This window comes from Drosophila kikkawai, chromosome 3R (genome assembly GCF_030179895.1).
Source record: "Drosophila kikkawai strain 14028-0561.14 chromosome 3R, DkikHiC1v2, whole genome shotgun sequence".
NCBI lineage: Eukaryota > Metazoa > Arthropoda > Insecta > Diptera > Drosophilidae > Drosophila > Drosophila kikkawai.
The window spans coordinates 22,763,131-22,786,580 of record NC_091731.1 but is presented as its reverse complement, the minus strand read 5'-3'; the positions used below and the strand labels follow the sequence as shown (position 1 = coordinate 22,786,580).

The 23,450-nt window shown below is 45.5% G+C and overlaps 3 protein-coding genes across 3 annotated transcripts in view; all 3 read left to right on the top strand.

The window, feature by feature from the left end:
* The window catches only part of klg (klingon), a 62,085-nt gene extending 58,561 nt beyond the window's left edge, over positions 1-3,524 (top strand). Inside the window, exons 9-11 of the mRNA XM_017164825.3 lie at positions 348-528; positions 1,442-1,615; positions 1,770-3,524. Of these exons, the coding sequence (XP_017020314.3) occupies positions 348-528; positions 1,442-1,615; positions 1,770-1,988 (574 nt within the window). The 3' untranslated portion in view covers positions 1,989-3,524. The remainder of the gene's footprint in view (positions 1-347; positions 529-1,441; positions 1,616-1,769) is intronic.
* Positions 3,525-7,578: 4,054 nt separating this feature from the next.
* On the top strand, positions 7,579-8,817 carry Tpl94D (Transition protein-like 94D). Its single transcript, XM_017164908.3, has 2 exons — positions 7,579-7,882; positions 7,942-8,817. The coding sequence occupies exons 1-2, from the start codon at positions 7,703-7,705 to the stop codon at positions 8,311-8,313; spliced, it is 552 nt and encodes a 183-aa protein (XP_017020397.1). The 5' UTR covers positions 7,579-7,702; the 3' UTR covers positions 8,314-8,817.
* A 10,294-nt stretch (positions 8,818-19,111) lies between these two features.
* On the top strand, positions 19,112-19,796 carry Gbp3 (Growth-blocking peptide 3). The gene has a single exon (XM_017164884.3). It carries the CDS (start codon positions 19,161-19,163, stop codon positions 19,626-19,628), a length of 468 nt encoding a protein of 155 aa, XP_017020373.1. The 5' UTR covers positions 19,112-19,160; the 3' UTR covers positions 19,629-19,796.
* The last annotated feature ends 3,654 nt before the right edge of the window (positions 19,797-23,450 follow it).

The following is a 23,450-nucleotide window of genomic DNA, read 5'->3' as shown; positions in this document are numbered from 1 at the left end:
TGGCTTGCCACCAGCCCACCAGCCAGCCAGCCAACCAGCCACTTGCCGGCTGCCAGATCGATGCGGGCCAACGGGGCGGATGGATGGCGGCGACGCCTGCCCCGGCGGGCATGGCGTATGAGTAATGTCGACAGAGTGTAATGCAAAATTAAAAGGAAATTACGTTTCTGGCCATGCAAAGTGATTGCCGGGAAAACATGACGCGACCAGAAATTAACAAGCATAAATAAATGCCAAAAACCAAGAGCCAATTAACCATTTAAGGCCCGAGTTCTTTACCCTCATGCGAATATGTGGTATATTTAAATGTTTATGCGCTGCATGCTAATTAGAAATTTCGCTTTCAGCTGCGTGGCAGACAATTCGCTGGGACGCTCCCGCAAGTACATGGAGCTCTCCGGACGCCCAGGACCCGCCGAGTTCTACTCACCCAAGTGGGGTCGCTCGCCGGACAGCTACAATCTGACCTGGAAAATCGATAGCTACCCGCCGCTGGAGGAGGTGCGTCTGCTCTACCGCCGAGTGCTGGTAAGTTCAAAAGAGATAGCCGAATTGGCAAAGGAAAATAGGGAGAGCAGGAAAATGGGAAATGAGAAACGAGAAGGGGGAGGGAGCGGGCACTGCCTGGAAGCCTCTGGGAATCCGATATGAAAGGAGTACATTCAATTAATTAATTGTGAAATATGCACAAAGCCGGGTCCCGCCAGACTGACATCTAGACAATGGGATGAGCGGCGCTCCACGCTCCATGGATCCCATGAAAGGCAATCCGATACCTTGACGTCACGAAGAGGGGCCTTATCTTTAGGAACACGGTGCTCACTAATGAAGCACGTGATTAAAATTACAGTCAGCAAGAGGTCTAAAAAAATCGAGCACCGAAAATTCGCACAAAAAGAAGCTCACAAAAAACTGGAAACGAAGCAATTATGAAGGAAATAAAGGACAGTAGGCGGCACGGTTTGGGGGAGGGTATAGTAGATAGACAAAAGTGATTTTTAATATCCAGGTAGACACATGAAAATGTCGCTTAATTGCGACTTCAGGCGGCTCGCAATCGGATGAGGCGGGGCGGTAAATTTAATGAGATTTCAACTCACGCACACTTGGCGATGAATGTCAAACTGCAGTGGCCTGGGCCTGCGCGGGGATAATTTCTGTGTTTTTATCCTGTGCCATTGAAGTGCAATTATTGGAGGAGGGCTCTCCGCCGGGGCTGGCGAACGAGTGGCCTCCGCCACGCAGAGGAGGCTTAATTGATGTGATAGCTGTCATAACTTGATCGGGCGCTCGCAGCGGAAATCATTTGGTTTCCGCGCACAGGACATGAAATTAATTAAGCAACCAAAGGAAAACTGTCAATGGTGGAAGCCGGCACTTAATTTGGCTCTTCTTCGCCTTCTCCCCATCTCTTTCTCCTTTCATGTACATCCCCGTCCAGATGAATGATTCGTTCCAGCAGCCGGGCAGGTGGCACGACTTCATCCTCACCCCGGAGCATCGACCGGCCTCGGAACCCCTGACACACATCATGTCCTACACTATTAAGAATCTGCATCCTGGCGCTTACTACGAGGCGATTGTGCAGGCCAAGAATCGCTACGGCTGGAACGAGGTGAGTTGGGGGACTGGGATTCCCGGTGCCGAAAAGCCGGCATAAATCTAGTCCAGCTTGGTGCGACAGAGCGGCTACTTAATCTTGATTCTGTGCCACTTTTCTGTACTCAACCTTGCCGCCTGTCTTCTCTTCTCACCCATCACCCCCGCAGGTCAGCGATATATTTCAATTTATCGTCGCCAGCAACAGCGTGGACATTGGCCCCGAAGACGCCGAGGTCGTGGCCAGCTCCAAGTCGCGCAGCAACAGTGGCGCCGTCGCCAGTCCGCCAGGATCCTTGCCTCAGAGCCTGCTCCTGCACTCTGCCCTGCTGCTCGTCCTAGCCTTGAGTAATTGTCAGTTCGACAGACGCCGACTGGGCCTGGGATAAGCTGTTAACTCGGCGGGAGAGGATCGGAAGGAGGAACAGCAGCTCCTCCAGAGACGCTCACAACCACACGCAGAACGAGACTGGCGGGGAAGCACAAACCAAAGATATGAGCTGTAAGATACAGAAGTCAAGACAAACAAAGTTCACAGCTAGGTCGGCTTTTTCTTGGATTTTTGATCATTTTACCGTAAATTGTGTTCCCTTACCGGTCAGACGGAGAATTAACCAAAGAGCAAGAGCGAATGCATCACACTAGAGGAGATTTAATTGCACGAGGAGAAGAGGGGAAGCCCAAGGAGTAAAATGAAAATTGAACCCATGTACATAATTTTTTAAGTGTTTGTCCACGATTAAATTAGCACACACACACAAGACCGGAAAATGGTTAATGGAAATTGCAATTTGAGAATGCGAATCCACTATCCAAATCCAGCCCCAGCAGCAACCCAACCATCTCCAGCCCCATACCCATACCCACGGTAGAATAAGCCACTCGAACTAGGTCATGTAAATAAGCATTAGATATCTGAATGTGAACTGCATTTTACTTCATCAAAGGTCGGGCTGCGTGCCCGACGCAGGATGTGTATGTAAATTAAGCAAACATTATATAGTGATATTATTTAGTTTCAAACGAAACCATAAATAACTAAATATTGAGGCAGAAAAAAAAACACGGAAACCACACCGCAGGATGTTAGTATGTAAAGTATTTGCCACGTTTGCGTTCCGATTTGACGTCGATTTCGATTCATATTTCGTTCCACTGCCATTTCTTTGAACGCAGGTGTAGTTATATTTTAGTTAGTAAGCGCACCGTAACCAAAGCATAACAACGTAACAGCAATTCAATGTAATGTTTTTCGATGTAAACTAGGACCTAAGCAAACATGTTGTACCACCAAAAACGGGGAGCGAACGGATCTCAGCTAGTCCCCATCATTCGGAATATTAGTCGGAGTATTTGAATCTGAATTTTGCATACATATTAGCGGCACGTCCACGCGACTCGAGTGTCACCTGTAAATACATGAATATACGGTACTTATTGAGTGTTACAGAACCCAGCAGGCATTTTATCAGCTTTTGCACCTTTCCAATTGTACGCTCGACCCGAGTCGAGTCCGTACTGTTTCATTTAGGGCACACACGATAGAGGTCAGCGCTCACTTGTATATTTTATAGGCCGCGGCCCCTCGAACTCGTATACAACTCCTGTACTTAGCATGTCGAACGAAGCCAAAAACCGAAACCAAAAGCGGATCGAAAGAATAAAGCCGAATCTCAAGCAAAAGCGTTACAATTTATCTACATAAATGTGTATGTGTGTACCTTACATAGTCAGTTGGAAGCGGGAGGAGTCGTATGCATTATGCAGATTATACAGATACAGACAGACGCGAGTCTACGCTGAACCTACACACGAGTATAATTCAGATAAACCAGAAATAGCGTCATTAAAAGTGAATTCATTAATTACTAACTACATAGTACGATGCTAATTGTATGATTAATGCGCATAAGAAACCCTAAACTATTCAGAAATAAAATAAAGCATTAGATGTAAACTAAACTATGCAAATGTGTTTCCTTTCCCCAAGGGGTCTCATTGCATTCTGGAGAGCCCCTCCAGCCGGAGCCTTGAGTTCGCAATTTATGGTAAATGTGTCACTTCCTTTGTGCAAACTTTCTGCAAATTTGTGCAAAAATACATAATCATCGATGGACCAGGTCTTTTTCGATTTTTTGACGACTTTGCCCGGAGCCCTTCTAAGCCCACTTCCTGCGCTGACCGACGGTGGAGTACATCGGACGTGGACATACGTGCACGGTTTAAATTATTGAAAGTTTTGCATTTCGCAAAAGTTTATGCATGAAATTTCACAGGACGCACAAACTACTTGAGCTGCACAGGCCAAGGGCGGAGGGCCGAGGGCCGAATGCCAGGAGTTTCATTTGGAAGGGAGCGCAGAGGATGTCCGGATGCCAGTTACTGGTTGCCAGTTGTCGCTGCCCACGTCGCCATTTGCATGTCGCAGTGCGTCGGGGAGTGGGCAGAAACCCTGGGCGGGGCGCACTTGACGCCCCCTTCAAGTTTGCAGTTGGTAACTGCAAACTTAGTGACCATTATGCATGCAAGTCTCAATATATTGCACATGAATTTTAATGAAAACTGTGTCGTTGAACCGAGCCTGCCGGGAAAGCGGAAAAGGAAAAATGGTGAATGGTAAATGGTAACTGGAAAAGGGGAAAAATATGCTAAGGATTTTTCGCAAATCATATCGCATAATTGGTGAGCCACAAGCGACTGTTTCCAGCTATTTGCATTGGCTTTGACCAGTTGGCCCCGGGACAACTTTTGGCGCATATTAATTAGCTCGTTTATCATTTGAACACTTTTCTGACAGCCAGCGAGCAGTGCACTCGAAGCAATGTAAAATTAATTAAGTTGCCCCGCGAGAAAACTCTCGCTCTTGGTTCCGCATTCCGCATCCTTCTCGGTCGTCGGGTGCCATTGGTATTCATTTCAAAAGGACTCCCCAACTCACAGAAGCAATAAAGAATCGCTGGGAGAAACTGTTAACTAACGAAAATGAAATCATAATTAATATTGGTGAAATTGGCAAAGTGCAGTGCTCCGGAGCGGTACTAATACCCCAACAGTTGCGATTTCGCAGACAGGACGACGAGGCAGTCAGTCAGTCAAGGCGTCATGGCGAGCGGGATCCAAACTTTTATAATTAAAATTTTCCAGCAGCAGCGGCAGCATTTTCTCGACTCTTTTTTCCACCCAACATTCGGCAAAGGAATAAAACGCAAGCAAATCATAAAGCTACATGGCGGCAAAAGTTTGCCGTTCAAGTGCGAATTAAATTAATTTTCAGCTGATTTGATTTCTCCAACAGTTATTGCTAAAAATGCAAGAGTTTCGACAAAAGTTGCTGCTGCCCGATAAAAGGAATGTCCGGCGAATCAAGCCAAATTGTGCAGAGAATGCAAATAAATTAAATTAGCCGGGGCAAACAGAGGAAACTTAAGAATTCCATATATTGTCCGGGACAAAGGCAACCGCACGGCACCAACTATGGCAACCGAGGGGATGTGTCGAAAAGGCCAGTCTTGTGAGTCGTCCTGTGAGCTATCCGTGTCCTGGTCCCGTCTCCAGTTGCCCGGGCAACGCACAATAATTCAATGAAATGCGTACGGACGAGTGGAGAAGATGGAGCGGGAGTGCTGTGACCAAACAAATTTACATAATTCTTCCGGGCGGGGCAGCCTGATATTTATGGAGGAAACTTAATGGCGGTTTAAAACGTTGCAGCCGAGAGAAATCGCTGTAGGATCCCGTAGAAGGCTCCCTCCACACACACACCCACACACATAAAGCACACACAAAGCACACAACACCCCTGCACAGGCATTATGCTAAAACAAATCTACATAATTTAGGAGTAGGCCGCCAAGAGTAGACGGCAGGACAACATCCCCCACCCAGCTCCATCCACATCCACATCCCCGCCTGTCATTGACGCACAAATCAAAAGGCAGGCTCCTTCGGAGAAAATTGTTTGCGGATGCTAAGAAAAATTTGTACATCAATCGATTTTGTTTGATTTTTTCCCAGCTCGGCCGTTGCCTTCACTTCTGCGTTGAGTTGGCCGCAAGAGATTTGCATAATTCATGGCGCTGATGGCTGGTGAGGATTGCGGAACGGGACGGAACTTGCCCGGCCCTGCCTGGATCCGGATCAGGATCCGGCGGTGAGTCGGGCTGTTGCTGAGTGATTGGGTGGGTCGGAGATGTGTCTGCCTGATTGCTTTGAGTGGCTCATTTCGCACAGCCCGCTCCAGCGATGGTGATGGTAAATTGGAAAAGTATGTCTATGGCCATTCCACCATTCCTCCTCCTGCTTCGGCTCCAAAACTCCCCCAAAGTCCCAACATCCAAGGCGTATAATTTTCGCCTCGGCCTGCGTGCGGCACGTGAGTACTGTGCTCCTCCTGTATAGTTTTTTAATCAACCTGCAACATGCAAAACCAATGACAGTTCCGCTGTCTGCGTGCCGAAAAGAAAGAAATGCCAGCGAAATGCAAACAAGTTGGACCGTCAATTTCAATTTATATTCTAATGACATATTGTTCCTGCCATTTTCAATTCCGTCGCTGCGCGTGTGACATAAAGCAGGGCCAGAGGCAGAGCCGACAACGAAAATGAAAACGAAACCGAACCAGTGCTGGCAGAAATTTAAAAACAATTTTCTAAACTTGCCCCAGAGATTTGTATTATGTTTAACTCATTTTCATAAAGCGCGGACAAAACCGGGAATTATAATGCGAGAATAGCAACAGCAACAACGGCAGCTGCAGGAGCAGAAGCCCCGAACAGCCGGCCGCGACAAAGTTCAGGCAGAACAAAAGTTTATCTCGTACTTTGTTTGCATACACAAAGCCAAAGGAGAGGCGTTGCAAGGCGCGCGGCGCAGGAATCCGCGGCGGAAACGCAGAGGACTGCGGTGGCTGCCAGCCCTCCTGCAGCCACCAGAACTTGGATAAAACAAAGAATCCCCCAGCTCCCGCCGCCTGGTGCGTGCGCCGGGCGTTGAGCGATTTCTTTTCACAGAGATAAATGCCAGAAAGTTGGGACAGGCGCAGCGGCAATGTTCTTAAGCGCGTGGAGGTACACTACCAAAAAGAAAAAGTACTATACAAATGCAGAAGTAAAAATATAAAAAATATCAAGAGAATTATAACTTAAGAAGTATTTAGAAATTTATAGAATTTAAGCAAAATAAACCATTAGATATTAGATACAATATCTTATCGAAACTCTCAACTCTTTTCCCAAAGTGCCATTCCAATGCAATCTGGTGTCGCTCCGGTGGTTGCAGCTTGGAGAAAGTGAGGCTCATCATGGCTGGAATCCTTCCTCCGGCTTTGTTTTAAAGCCTCACCGGCTCCCGGACTCGGAAGGGCCTTAAGTCGGCCATGTAAAATAATTTACTGCGCTGCATTGCAAATGACATTGACTTTTCGCCTCTGCAGTTTTTCATATTTCGTGTGGCGTTTGCGTTCGCGTTTTGCGTACAGCGTCACGCTCGCTTCCGCGAGGTTGCCTGTGTGGTGCACATTTCGAGGTGGCTTGCATGCCGTCCGCTGGCCAGCGACCCAGCAGTGGGCCAATTGACCAATGGTTCCTTATCAGGCGAGAACATGTTTCCATGGAATTTCATTAGGCTTCACCTGGTCCGCGTCCGCGTTCCCCTTCTCCCCGTTCCCACTCGAATCCTAATGGTGGGTTGTTGGCCTTTTCTTTTTATTACGTAGCCGCGCTGGTTGTCGCCCTGGCCGCGTTGGCTAATGGCGTTAGTTCGTTAGCCAAGCGATAAGATTGGGCTAGGAAGGGAGTCGGGGCAGTCCGCTCCCAATCAGCGGTGTTTGTAGCAGGAAGCTCTTTAATTATGAAAAGGCAACAGTGTACACATTTTCAGTGGAATATCTTCAGACAGTCTGAGGCGAAGCATAATGAACTACACAAGTATACCAACGAAACTAGTATCAGATTCATATTAATATTTTTCAGAGCAGTAGCTCAATCAGAACTTGTCGGAATTGTCGGTTACTTTTACACCTTTTTAAAGTAGTAGTCAAAATTCCGAGTGTACAAAATACCATAGTTAAATTTTAGTAATTTTATAAACTAAAAAAAAAAAGGCGATGAAAATGGGCGGCACTATTGGAGGGCAAACGAACCCACTGGAGTCTATCGCCGCATACAACAACTTCCTTTGTACCTACGGCCTGCTACATAGGGAAGGAAGTCTTCCGAGCGATGCCATCCAACGTGCGACCAGCATGTGGTGCAACTTCACGCCGGAGCAGCAGATGAGCTTCGCGGTAAGAAATTAAATAAAATCAATCGACCAAAAACTTATAAATAGCAATAAATACCACAGTACCAACCAAACGATTTTGAATATGAAATACGTTCCGAATGTGTCCAGCCTTTACCGAAGAGGGGACCAGAGAAAAAGGCCATGCTCAAGGTCAAGTCTCCGGCCGCCAAGTGTAGAACTAAGAAGAAAGCCACTGCAACAGCGTCGAAGAGAAAACAGGAGTTGAACATACCTAAGAGGCAAAACAAGGCCTGTATAAGGGTCAAGCCTAGTGGCATGACGCTCGATGAACTATCGAAAACTGGGTTTCAAAATTTCTTTAAGCAACTCCGAGAGCGACACAGCCAAATAACGGAGGCAGAAATAATAAAGAAAGCCGCCAGAGCCTGGTGCGGCATGAACAAGCGACAGCGCCAAAGCTTCCTCCGGTGAGGGGAATCCCGTTAGATCATGTCTCTTGCCCACTCCGACGCCGCTCAATCAATGCACCGGGCACGGCCGCTTGTCACGAGAGAATCCACTTTGGAATCAAGCTTAGCCAAGCGGTTACACAATCGCCGCCAGTTCCGCGCCCCGAACACATGTACTCCAGCACGCAACGGGCAGCACGGAAGTCCGACGGCCGAGAGCCTCCGAGCCCGGAGCAACAGTCGCCGGTGGAAAACAAACAGAGCCAGAAGCAGAGCCACAATCATTCACATTTAAATTAACATTTCCCGCCGCCGATTATCCTAATTGGGAGCTGGCCTTAGCCTAGTCAGTAGTCGTCGTCCTGGTCGCAGATGTGGAGCACTCGGTGCTCGGCACTCGGCAGTCGCCGTCAACATTTCTCAGGCGCATTCACTCTGGTGACGGCACGCGAGTCTGTTGAAAAATGGATTTAATGCGAGGCAAAGCAAGCGAGGCCTCATAAAAATAAAATGGAAATTAATCTTATTAGCATTTCGTACAAATAGCAAAGCATTACCTCGCGTATGGCGGCAATTTGTAATGCCGCAAGGCCGGAAGGAGGTCTGCAAATTCTGTGAGCGGCGAGGCGGGCATGCGAGCGGTTCGTTTCGGGGGCCACGCCAAAAAGTGATTGCATAATTACAGCTTTGCCAAGTGGCTGCAGCTAGATTTCTCTCAGGATATGGCATCCCGAAACGAGAATTAAAACTAACGACAAGTGCCGCAGGAAGACATCCCGTCTCAATTAGGCTCCCGGCTCTCGGCTTGTAGTACTTTTTTGGCCAAGGCACGAGGTCAGCAAGGGCCATATTCTCCCAGAGGTTCGTGTTTTACTATTGCGACTTTATTGCAACAAAATGGTATTTTAAGTGCAAGCCATAAAAATGATTTATTGGGATAGAGAACCGCCGAAGCCTGGGGCATGTAAAAATCTACCATTCCGTTTGGGGCTTAATTAGGATGGGTCAGGGGTCGACTGCCTTGACCACGATATGCGCGGCAGTAAACGTGGCATATGGGTGTTTACATTTTTTTATCCTTTCTGGATCTCTTTCAGTGCCAAATCGAAGTATCCTTGTCCTCCTGCTTACTTTTAAAGTAGGGAAAAATAAGTCTTAAAGACCCCAATACAAGGCTTAACAGTTTAATCCCTGCAATTAGTTATTTATTTGAATCCTCGAATAAAAATACTCCGCTTGCTGAAAGATATTCCGTGTTCGACTCCCCACGTTGTGTACATCAATATTCACTCAGCCTGAATTATTTACTCTGTCTTTGCGAGTAAACTGAAAGCCTCCACGATATTCATTAAGAACGCTAGCCCTGAAACAACCTACTTCGGGGAAATTTTTAAGTGCAGGGTGCACAAGAAAGGAAGCTGCACAAAGTTGAGGAAAAGGAAAAACTATGCCAAATGTGCAAAATGAAAACTTTTAGGCAAACAAAGCGGGCGAGTGGGTGGCGAGGCGGTAATGTCAAATGTGGGTTAATATGATTTATGGAAATTTGCCAGCTTCGCATTGGTAAAAGCACTCGACCTGGCGCCTGGTGCTTGCTGCCTTTGTGTGTTTGCTTTTCCAGGTGGCAGCCCAAGCTATTCGCATTTCCGAATCACTTGCCAGCCGCCTGAAGCTTCCCCGGAAGCCCCTGGAAGTCCCATGAAACCTCCCCTGACTCGCACACAGACTCGTTTGTGGGATGACTTTGTCTGCGATCTGGGACATTTTTACTTTTTGCTCAAATTTGTCAACTGAAACAGTTGACGTTAGACTCAATGCAGCCAGCAGCCCGCATAATGCCAGGCGTTTTGGTGTCATTGTTAAGAAGCAGCCACACACCCCCACCCACACTGCCTCCCAGACTAATATACACAAAGAGAAAGCCAAAAGGAGTCAACGCCATTTGCCAGGCCCCGCAATGTCAGTGTCATTTTGGCCAGGAGCGGGGGCGGGGCAGGAGGAGGCTGCTGAAAGGTTTTTCATTTGACAAATGCTGATTAAGCGGCCGACGGAGGCTGGAAAATATATTTCGGCTCCTGATGGGGGAATTGGATGCGCCCGAGCAAGTCGTGTGTGTGCACTTTAGATGTCTGGTCGTGGTCTAGGCCCATTCAATCAAGTCCACGGGCCATGGCACGGGCCTCCCATGGAGATGTTCGAAATATGTTTTCAACATTATCCAGATTGTCCGTGCTGCCGCCCTGCTGCTCCTGTTTTTGTTTGTGCGATTTCCCCAGCGTGGAGCGTTCGCTGAGATTGAAAAGTCAACATGGCCGAAGGTGACAACAAAGCCAAATAAATGGACATGACACGCATATTTAATACGCGACCCACACCAGTTACAGGGGGAAAAATATCTCACTTTGTATGCACTGAAAGTGGAGAATATATGTTTTACATTTTAAATTTAGAATTTATTTGTATGGTTTTCGGGGGAATTTCGATCGTCAAAGCTTGACGATAATAGAACTATTTTTGCGTTATATTTTTCGGGCAGTGTAGCCACCCACTTCAGTCGCTTTAACGCGCGTGGCCCTTGTCACATTTCGGCTGATAGGATCGCTTGAAAGGTGAGGAGGGGCTGCCAACGCTGGCCCGACTGCTTGTTATGATATTTGTGTTGCCTTTTTCTTGATTTTATTGTGTGAATATGTGGCACATTATTCATGATTAGGTTGAGGTCGTTTGCTCGTCGTTTTTGTGTGTGCCTTCTAGTGCGTGTGTATGCGGTGTGTTTTTGTGTGTGCCGGTGCCTGGGTGTTTACCCACTTTGATTGGCTGACAAGGGGGCGGCTGTCTGGCTGGCGGCTGGAGCCGTGCCCAAGCCTAACCGTTCATCAGGACGGTAATTAGTCGAACCGGATCCGCTTTCGAGCTGCATCCCGGAGCAAAAAGCCAGCGCTAATGAGGCCAATAACTCAATTGCGGCTAAATAAAGTGCCAGAAGGACTGGCGCACAAATCTCGGAAGTTTAAAAGCGTTTACACACCATTTAAATCAAAATTAATGCCGACTACGACTGCTACCTGAACCCTCGTCCATCTCCAAGTTCCATAGAATTCCCCCTACTCCCAGCTGGATCCAGTAGTTGTATTGGCCGGGCATCATTTCCTTTTAATGACTCCACGCTTCGTATAAACTTTTTAATTACAAACTTCAATTACAATTAACGAGCGCCAGAGCTAAGCCAAAAAAGAAAGAAAGCAACGGTGGAAAGATATGGCCCGCTCCCTCCTTATCTCGGCGTTGTTGTGACTGTTCGGTCTCCAGAGTTTGCATAATTGCCTCGGCCTCGGCTCGTCTTCGTCCTCGTCCTCGTCCACGGCCAGGAGAACTGACAGGCTTGGGCGCTCGGCCTGGCCCTGTAGCAAAGCCCCTTCCAGGATAATTAGGAATAATAATTGCCTCCCAAGTTGCAGTTTATCTGCCTCTGTCTTTGCCATGATTTTTCTGCCGTTGCCTTCACTGACATCTTAAGACAGCAAATAATGCAAATAATGCAGGAGAGCAAAAGTAATTGCCATCGATGCAAACCTAGTTGTCACAATTAGGAGGTAAGTACGCGCTCTGAGAAAATATAAAATTTAAATTGGATTTTTGAAATCTCAGCTTTAATGTGTCCCCGCGACTTGGCCGATATTTGTTCTGCTCGAGTTGCGAGCAGGGAGCAGGGGGCACAGCTCACAATTGGCCAACTTTGTTTCACTTTCCATCCAGTCGCGGCTTCTAATTTCACTTTTTCTCTGTTTCTGTTGCGCTGTTGACAAAATAAAAACTTTTCAATTTGACTTCTTGTTTGCCGAAATGTGAAAGTTTCGCATGAATAAGAAAGGAGCTGGCAGCAAACAAAAGACGTGAAATGGTCATGTTGACAGTTCAAAGGAATTCTCAGTGTGGGTCGATTTGAATACGGGCCCAACTCAGCTCTGGGCTTCACCAGATTCCGGCTGCCGTTCAGTCGGGCTCTGAAATGATTAGGCTGCAAGTGAGCAGTTCATATTTGGGGCAGGCTAAGGTGCGACTCTGTCGCTTAATGGCAGGCAATTCAATTACATCACAGTCGCCTTTCAGTCCTTTCGGACTGAAGCTTTTTGTTGCCACTCCATTTGCTGCAAACAATTTTCAATTTCCAATTTCCACCACCATCACCGCATGTTGCACGTCGCACAGCCAACAATATCCAACGCCAGGCTATTCAATTTCGTCAAACACCAGGCAATAAATTGTCATAACACACGAGGTGATGCCGTCGAGGTGGTCCTTTTGCCAGCAGTTCGAGATTCAAAGGGTCCCGCCAAATGAAAGTCAATCAATGCTGCTGCCACTGCTGGGGTGGCCAAATATATAATAGAACCCGGGCCTTATCCTTGCCATCCAACATGCCGCAATGTGTGACAATAACTTTGCATGTCTTACTGACATTTAACATTTGCGTTTCGTGTTTCATACTCGCTCCGCGGTGAGCCCTGTTTGCCGTTGCCAATACGCCAAAATGTAGCTGGCTCTTTTTTCGACTGGATGTGGAACGTGAATGTGGTCCTGGCAAATAGACAATCAGCGAAATTGAAACACAAGCAACGGGTGCAGTGTCGTCGCCATACAAGTTTTAGATTGCGTGCACATGTCCTGGCAACCCATCCGCTGAGCAAATTGAAATTTTTTCCACCGATGACAAAACAAAACAGCTCAATAAAAAGTGTCAAATTGGCCGGTAAACCTCTCTGCCAACGCCCCCGGCCAGCCACGAGTCAAACCCTAGCAATTGGCTCTTGGCCTCGAATGGCTTCAATGGGAACAAAGCAAATCCATCAATCAATGCAAAGTGTGTGGCAATCTTTTAACTACTCATTTATGCGCTTTAAGTGCGCTCTCGACCCAGGATTTGTGGACGGGAGGGGTCGAGGTGCCGAGTGCCGGGGTGTTTTTATCGCTTGGTCTGCAAGGGTGCTGCGATTAATTGGCCGCGTTCCTACTGCCTGCATTTCGCTTGTTGGACTTCCAGCCCGCCTGCCGTTACAATAAATTGTTCTGCACTTCGACTGGCGCTGGGCACTTGCAGGCTGCAGTTGGCTTAATAGAGTCGCAGTGAAAAACAGTACTTTTTTATGCTGCAATTGGAAGTGTGCCGGATTCTAAGGGCTAACGATTGCAGTTGTCCCTACGGATAACAACTGGCCTTATTTTTTTCTGTGCTTAAATGTTAGCCAGTGATTGCTTTTTGGCAAATGACTTTGTTTTCTTATATGGAGAAATGGTTTGGAATCTATTTAAGGCTTGATTAAAATAAAAATTGTAAAGTATCAATACAATAATTATTTAGAGCAAGCTTTTAAAATAACCTTATCTAGCAATATATCTTTTTCTACAATTTCTTTGTAGACAAGTGCAATCGAAAATAATGGTGGACACGATCTGGCATTTTTCTATACATTATACTGCAAAAGTGTTGCTGGCGATGGTGCGCTGCGGATCGAATACAACAATAACTTTGGCAAATACACGGCCAGGGGGCAACTTCAGCTCGACGACGGCCATTGTGCCTGTGTGTTTGCCTGCTGGCCAATGGACCGACGTGACGTATACGTAATATTTCATTTCGTTTGTACAACGCACATACATACGCGCGCCAGTGCACTGGGGTGAGTGTGTGGTGAGTTGGTGCGTGTATTTGCACTGCGATGGGGCACACATACCCTTACAAAGTCGCCTATAAATACATATATATGTATATTTGTATGTATGTGTGAGGGTTAAGAGCTGGAGCGACTCCGGCGACGCGTACACGTGCCTACATCGTTTGCACAAAGGTTCAACACCGTTATTTATTTAATTGCATTCAATTTGCGGTTAATTGTTAAACAATGGCCAACAATGACTGCGCTGCGATGCGTTGAACGAGGAGCCTTTGACTCTCTGGCGCAAAGTTCGCTCTGCATTATGGGCGGCGCGAGGGACGGGGCGTGGTCAGCCCACGCAGCTCGGTTGCTTGGCCAGTTGGCCGAGTGTGTGTCGAGTGTGTTTGTTGTGCAAACAACAACAAGTGCGGTTTTAATTGAACTCAAGTGAGGCTGGGCTCTGAATGGCGGCTCGATTTTTCCCTCAATGCGGGCAAGTGTGAAAGCAAGTGAGTGGAGAAGGCACAACTGTGGGGAAAAGGTGCGAGGAGGGGCTTTCCAGCGAAGAAACCTAATGAGCGCTCAAATATTTACCCAGAAATGGCGGCTCAAATAAAACGTAATTAGCTTTTAAGCCAGCGAACATATTCCTCTCCCCGCGTGGCCCATAGAGCACAACAATTTGTTTGCCTTTCAGAATCTATCTCTAAAACGGATTTTCCGACTGGCCAGCAGTGACAAATTATACGGCAATGGGAGGTCCAAAAAATAACTAAAATAAATAACAATTATGGGAAACAAATCAGCTATCGAAGCCGGAGTCCGGACTCCGGAAAATTTACCGCACGGCCGACAAAATTAGGCGAACCTAACCCTTTGTTATCGCTCTCCTGCCGCCGACCAGCGGCATTTGCATTCGAATTGGAAATAGAGTAACTGCGGACTCCACTGGGCGCTAATCGGCCAACTGTGTGCAGGCCTGGCCGTGTGTCGGCGCAGTTAGCATCCAATTAAAATGCGGCTAAAGTGCATCAATGTAAATACAGCAGATCCCGCTCCCGTGTGCGCATTCAAAATTCAAACAAAAACTATAATCGCTTTGGCAGGGATTACAACACACAGGAACATGCTACGGATCCGGGACTGGGACTAGGACCTCCTTGCTGAGATTTACCCGGCCAGACCGGACCATCGAAAACTGTATCGATTCCCCACCGCCACTGCGGTCATGTGCAACATGCGAATTATTTTTACGTTTTATCGCAAATTCAATTCAATTGCGATAATAATAGAATTTATTTGCAGCAATTCGTTTCTGTGTTTTTCTATGTGAGAACTCTGCAATTTAGTGGCTGTTGCACAGCGAATTATAATTATGTGCCTGACTGCTCGGATGACTGTGGGTGTGTGACTGAAATTGAAAATACATAATCGCATACACCAGTGCCCATACATGTAGGTATGTGGGCGGCATTCGAGCTCAGGTTCTTGAATAAATTTCGTTGCCAGCAGGAGGACATTTTAATGGCTGACAATGGGGCACTTCGACAGAAAAAAAAAAGAGTATTGCCCTTGGGCTGAGCAGCTCTTGCACCCAAAAATGGCCCATTAAAGGCACAATAGATGAGTTCAACGACATGATTACCTCCTTACCGAGAAAAGTGGGCAGAAAAAAAATAAATTGCCCACTACCTCAAGCAGTATTGAGTATACAGGGTATACAATCCTTGATGTTTACTTAGGAGTGACACTTTGTTAACTCTCAATTGAGTCCAAAAAAGAGTACTTGGGAGCTCTTCAAAATGTCGACCAATACTCTAATAGTTTTTTAGAGTAATTAAACAATTTAAAAAAAATTATAGAATTAGTATTTCTTACTCAACATATACAATTCGTACAGTACTCATTTTTTTTGTTCAATCTTGGCTCCTTAAATAACACCTAGAGGGTATCAGCTACGCCACCTACTCATTTTTCCCGCCCACGTATTGTCTGCTTTTCAATGTGTTTACCTCTGAGCATCTTTTGTTATGTTTTATGTCGCCCGCTGGCTATTTGTGCGCAAAATGCATTTGTTTCGATATGCCGCCCATATAAAAGAAATTTAATAGATATTTCCAGCAGCTAGGACCGAATCGCAACAGCAAATATTGCCGCGATGTGGGACTGGCTGCGCTGGAGCTGCAACACAGTGGAATGCCGCCGCTAAAACAAACATCCGAGTCATCTGCCGGAAATGGGATACAAGCTCGGTCCTTCTCTAGCTTCCATCTCCATTTCCCTTCCAGAGGACCCACTCTGCTGGCCTCTAACCCCTTGTGATACCAACTGATTCGCTGTGGCAATAAATCCCCCAGGAAACTGGATGGGACACAAACAGCGGCAACAACAACAGAATAAAAAAAACTTATGAAGTGGCAAAGAGTTGCGATTGTGTAAACAAATATAAAGAAGACGTCAGGGGCGTAGTGGGACGAGGGGTCCAAGATTAAGATCATGGAAGTTAAATGATTTATACTACTTAAACATTTCCCAGACATGGATATACATTCTATATATTTATAAACACATTTTTAAAAACATCACTTTAATGGCGTTCCCTCCCTCCGGCTGCTGCTGCGAAAAGAAGACGCTGGCACGTATAGAGACATTGGCAAACGAATGTTTATAGCACTAATTTTATTTGTTAAACTAACAAACGGAACAGCAACAGCAAGGACGACGATGAAAACGGCAAGCAGCCGAGGCAGCAGCAGCGGCAGCGGCAGAGCAAATAAATGTGTCTAAGAAACGATTGAGCGCACAGAGACAGTCATATAAACAGAGGGACATAAAACTCATACGACATGTGGGCCGGCAGGCACTTGGCAGATGCGTGAGCGTGAGAACATGGCACTTCATTCACGCCCCGGAAGTGCTCCTGCTCCTACTCCTACTCCTCCTCCATCTCCTTCTTCCCGTGGAACTCCATGCGGACTCCGGACAGCAGTTCAACCGAAAGCCAAAGACAAAGAGAAGCAGAAACAAAATGCCGGGGCTACAGTTGCGCCTGCCGAACAATTTATACGACTATTTGAAGCCAGAGAACTGAGGACTGAGTAAACGCTGCTTAAGTGTGCGTAAATCTATGAGGACGCACAGTGCTATCCAGCAGAACCTATCGAAGGATTTCGGCTGTCTCCTCCATTGTCACCCGGCCATTGCTCGGTCGTCCTCCTAAGTGTTAACACATCGTTGCCGTCGCTCCGGCATCCCGATGGCGTCCCGTCCTCCACTTGTTTTTATGTTGTAAAGCATTTTCATTTGTTTTTTGTCGCCCTTCGTCCTTCGGCCCAAGCAGTCCGCTTTTAAGCTGGCTCCTTTCCCGCCGATTGAGATATTCCCTTCTGTTTGGCCTGAAATTGATAGTTTTAGCCAGATTATGATCTGTTTATTGTGCAGAGTGCTGTGAACCGGGGAGTGGGCGGCAATTAAGTCGCCTTTACGACGAATGTGAAATGTGTTCCAGGCGATAACCGAAGAAGCGGCGCCCGGCCGGCGTTGTCCTTCATTTTCCGACCTTAACTTAATTTACTCGGAGGCAGGCGGCAGCCCTCCTAGGGTTAAGGGGCCACTGGACCACCGCCCATTCGGAGCGGCGTGAACAACGAGAATTGAACTTATTTCCGGCGGAAGTATCAGTATTTGGCAATTTCCGGCCTGCTGTTGTCTTAGCATTCTTTTCTCTCCTCACTCGGAAACTTTGCCAGTCAATAAATGCTAATACATATTAAGCGATTTCCCATCCAGACAATGGGTGGTCCAACTTGGCCACGTCCAAGGCGAATCAATTTCCCGAGTCCGAGCCTAATTAATGCCGCCCTGGGATAAGTCCAAACTAGTTGCAACCAACTACTCGACGCGGCTGCCCATCTGCCGACTGTCGAACGTCTCGATTGCCACAGCGTGTCCACTGCCATTAGCCGATGCTTTCATTAGGGCCGGGCCGTAATCATCATCAATAATCTCGCTTTGAAAACACATCACAAATTAATTTTGACAGCTCTTGGCAGCAATTAATATCAATTATTCAAATAGTTTGCTGCCAGCGCCTAGATAGGGCCGAGTCTGCTCGGATCCCGTTCAAAGGAGTGGCCGACAACGACGATGAGCTGCTTCATTAGGCCCCATCTGTGAAGTCACCAGCAGGACAGAAGCTTAGCGGGCTGCTTTGTTCGGATGCTTCGTGGTCATCCATTGATGGTACACAATGAGCCATGAGTGCAAGGCATCTTCTTGCGAAGCCCTGCCATAACTGGACCTAATCTGTGGCTACATATCCTTATTACAAATTTGCGTAAATTATAAGATAAGCTTATATAAATTTTAACATTAAATGGATCGAAATAATAATCTTTCACAACTCAAATTTTAGTAGGTAATAAAATATTACCCACTTGTGTAGTTTAATTCATCTTTTTGTAGAAATATTGTTGTTGATTCTCTCAAAAAAAATAAAACTTGTATATATAAATTTAAATTTATATTAAAGAGTATCCAAAAGCTCGCATAAATTATAAAATATGTTAGCCCATAAATCTATTTAGAAATCTTATCAGTCTCCAGCTGAGAGAGTGAAGCACCCACGGGATCTGCTCACCTAGATCTGCTCTCACCCAAACAATTTCTTATCAATTAAAGCCACTTAAAGCGCAATTCAAAAATAAGCAGCATTATCATCGAACAAGCGCTTCGATTTTCGAGCGCGTTTCCTGCCCGACTTATATTCTATTATAGTAAACTGTCAGTTTTCGGTTCGCCCTCGGCTTCTCCCCTGGCAGCTCTATATTATGCGTACGCATGTATGAAATACCGAATTGACTAATATTTATTTATACAATTTTGCGGTTCACAGAGAGCAGATAATTCAATTCCTGTGCCAAATTTGCCAAAATGTGCGTCTGCCGCTGCCACCGCCGCTTGTTCAGCCTGCCGCGCACCTCAAATGCAGTTGAATTTTGTGATAAACCAATTTAAAACCGACCGAAAATGAAATAAAAACTGCCTCGAATTATAAACTAATGTGTGAGAGAGTGTCTGCATGCGGGCAGTGTGCTTATCTGGGGCGCTCTTCCACCGGGGTCAGAGGTTATCGAGGCACTGCCGCGGATCTTCGCTTATGGAAACTGGCCCCACTCTATAATCAAACGACAGTCAAGGCGTAAACACATCGGCGATGAAGCAGCTCCTCCTTCTGGTGGCCCTTCTAGTCACAGCCGTGCAGGGCGGACTTCTCGGCAAACTTTTCCATCGCGAATCCACAACCTCCTCCACAACTACAACAACCACGGAGGAGCCACGCCGTCCGTTCTTTGTCAACAACAATGTACCCACCATCGAAGCTGGCTGCCAGGCGCACTTCACCTGCAGCAAGAAGCTCACCCAGGTGCCAGCTCCGCGTCCCTGCCTCAAGTACTGCCTGAAGCTGGTCGAGTGTCCCGGCAACCAGAAGACCCGCGGCCAACCAAATCAGTGCGTCGAGCTAGACGAGCAGCAGGTGCGGGAGGCCTACGAGGCGGCGCGAGTGTCGCCGGTAGCCGGTCAGCCCGTCACCGAGAAAATCATGGAGGTGGCCATGATCGACTTTCCCTGCCAGCCGGGCTATCTGCCCGACCACCGAGGACGCTGCCGTGAAATCTGGTAGGGGTGGCTGTCCCACCTAGTGGCCGAGCTTCGTGATACGTGTTTACTGCATAATTATACTCGTGGAATTTCCCTTTATAAACATGCATACTCTAAATAATCACAATAAAACCCGACAAGCAGCAGTTGCGCAACGATCATCCCCAAGCTGCACACAGTAAAAAAAATATTTTAAAAACTATTTTCTTCTGAAGAATTCTGAAGATTTCACTAAAGGACTAATCAAATTTGCATTCTATGGATTTAAAAATTATTTCTGGCACAAAAACGATTAATATTTTAATATTTTTCTTGATGAGTGCAATGGGGTTTTCCTCAGTGCAATCCCCTGTGAGTGGTCGCTGGTCAGGAATAATATTTTCGCTATCCCGACACGCCAAGTGTCAAACACACCTCCAGCGGCAGGACAACGCACAGTGGTTGGGCTTGTATGGAGACGCGGCCAAAAATAGTTCTAGTTGATGTATCGTTACGAAATTAATACCAAAAATCAAGAAAAATGTTTTAAGTATGTGTTCAAAAAATTGGCCATGTAGCACGTCTATATCATATAGCTGCCATAGGAACAATCTGTTAAAAATCAACATTTAGTATGAAAAACTTTTTTGTTTTTCAAAATATCTTAACCAATTTCACAGATAATATGTTTGAAACAGGTTTATGCATTATTACCAAATTTGGTTAAAATCGGATGTCTATATCTTATAGCTCCCATACAAAATTTTTATAAAATTATTTTTTTCCAAGAGCTAAAATTAATTTTTTATCTCTTAATGAGAATGTTGGTGAAATATAAGTGTCCAAAAGTAAAAAAAAATTATTAACTTATATATTGTGTATTTTATTTGTTTAGCAACAAATGCACACAGCTTAAGGGGGGTAAGGCTAATTTGGTGCAAAACTGCCCACTGTTCAAAAAAATGTTTTGGCGAAACGTCTAAAGTTAACTTAATGATTTAAATACCATAAATTAACAAAACATTTGAGCTTTTTTTTTTTAATTTTTGTATTAAAAAATATTTACAGGCCCACGCTATATTGCTAATCTCCTGAGTCCCCACAGATAAAAGTTGGTTTCCGGTGTACATCCTAACTGTCCACAAAAACGTCCGATATCAAAAAAATGTATTGCATTCCTTAAAGAATTAGTGCCCCAAGGTACTTAAGAGACGTTTTTATTTTTAAAAATTTTTCCCGATTTTTTATCAAAATTGGAAGTCAAAACCCCGATTTTCGACTAAAAAAATAAGTTAATTTAAAAAAATATATATATTAACATTAAAAATTTAAAAAAGCTTTACTTGAGTACCTGTACAATTAAATTTCAAAGTTATGTTCAAAATTTCAAACCGATTGGTTAAGTAGTTTTTGAGTTATAGAGTACACCGATTTTCAAAATGGCATTTTTCAGGAGAACGCTTTAAACTTTGTGATTTTCATACATCGAACACCAAACGACTTCCGTTCAACTACCCATAACTTCGTCAATGTTGTAATAATCGATGTAAAACTTTTACACAATATTTTAAGGATATTAAACCATTATTTAACAAAAAAAAAAAAAAAATACCAAAAAAAAATTTAAAAACCTTACCCTAACCTGTGTTAGTATTTTTAAGATTATAGGCACATAGGCAAATTTCGGCAAAATTTTTTTTACGATTTGTCATCTTAAAAGCGCGACAAACACATTGGCATAAATATGAACTGTAGATTATTGTGGGGTCACAACTATAACTTTAGCTAAACATAAAAAATACGTTTAAAATATAGGCCAGAAACATGATTATTTCACATGAATATAATGAAAACAATAATTATTTTTAATATATTAAATTATATCTCATTTTATAGAAAATACCTTGAACTTCAAAATCCATTACAAAAAATATTAATTTGGACACGTAATATTAATTCGGACCACTTCAAAGTTCGGTTTGGTTGTGAAACACTCGCGATGCGCGTAGCTACGCCTTGCAAATGAATACATCTTCACATCTTTAATTTAATTTTTAGAAAGTCCTGTTAGATTTAAAAAAAAATCTGGTATGCCACAAAGAAGTTTGGATATTTAAGAGACGATCTGTTTACTTTTCGTACATTTTTGTTGTAATAAATTTTTTTATTTTTGGCCTATGGGCGCAACCACTGTGCAACGGCGGCCCAGAGACTCCACAGCGAGTGGCGGAATCGAGGACTGAATGAACAATCGTGAACTGGTGAAATGGGAGCTGGGGTTACTTTTTGGTGGGCGTGGAGTTGGGCGGAGTCGTGGCAGCCAACAATTTTGTCTAATTACAGCGCGAGGAACAAGACGCCAGCGACAAGCCATAAAAAATATGCCATTTACACGAAAATAACTGTGATGTGCTGTGACCTGTAGCCCGAAACCCGGCACTGGCATTGATAGCCTCGTCCTCCTCCTCCTCTAGGTGAGAGGGAGGGCGGAGCTGCCAGAGCTTAGCCACAGATACAGCTAACAAATGGCTTAATTCAGCCAGCAGCTTGCCGCGGAATGCCGAGCGATAAAAAGTACATGTATTAAAATTAACAAAACAACAAGACGCAGACAAGAGTCGCTTGGGAGGTGGAAATTTTCGGGGATTTTCCGAGGACTGAGGGCGGGTCCCATCACGTGATTGACGCACATTTCGAGCCAGCAAATACAACTGCTAATTCGACGCACCCAACAACTACAACTGAGGCAGGACTGGAAGTGGAAATTTTATGTGTCTTCGTCATGTTAATTGTTTTCCTTTGTTCGGCATTGTTGGCTGTTTTTTGCCGGCTGGCTGGATGGCTGGCTGGCTTTGTTGTAAGCCATAATTTGCGCGCTTATAACTCAAAACTTTCGCCGTCAAGGCAAACGCAACTAACTTTATTAACTGAAGGAGCGGGCGCCAGGTTTGACTTCATTTGGGTTCATTCTTTTTGTTTTCTTGATTTCCGTTTCCGACGACGCGACGTCAAGGGAAAGGCAAAAGGCAATGCGATGCCTGGCGAGGAGGACGCAACTTTCTTTAGCTTGTTTTTATGGTAATCGGCGCATAACAAAAACCACAATACGCTTTCGCCCAGCCAGCCCTCGAGTCCTCGAGCTGCTAGTCCCAGTGAGCCCGGGGAGAGTCATCCACCTGTGTGTCTTTGGGCAGTGGGGCAATGGGTGGTGGCATGGCATTTGGAAATTAAACTGCGCATAGTCCTTAAAATTTTATAACTTAATTTCTGTTGGTTTGGCATTTTTGCGAACTTTTTGATTTGATTTCGTTTCGTTTCCCACTCGCACAACTCCTTGCTCGCCGTATCGGTTGGCTGTCTGTGGGTGGTTTCTCCGTATTTTTCGTGTGTGGGTGGCAAGCTGGGTGGCCAGGTGGTGACGTGCCTGGCGTTCTTTTTCTGCCGGAATTCGGCATGCGAATTAGAATAATAAACTGCTGGAATTTATTTGGCACAGGAAAATGCTTTGGCTGCGCTGATAAGGTTGATCTATGGCCGCTGGCATTTCAATGGCCCCGATAAGAGCAATGAGTTTTGAAGGATTATGCCGGTGGCAGCATAATTGATGCGCCAGGCCGCATGCGATGCGAACATAACTCAATCGCTGGGTATTTGCGAAATGGAAATCCGGCTACGCACTTCATTATATTTCTCTTGCGGCTTCCAGGTCAAGTTAAAATCCGTTGCCGTTCTCCGTCCTCCGTTCCTGGCAGCGCAGATGCTTTTTGCATTATGCTAATTGCACGGACATCAACTGCGAAAACAATGCAACTAATAACAGAGAGCTCGGGCAAATGCAAATGAAAAGGCAAAGGTACAAATAAAA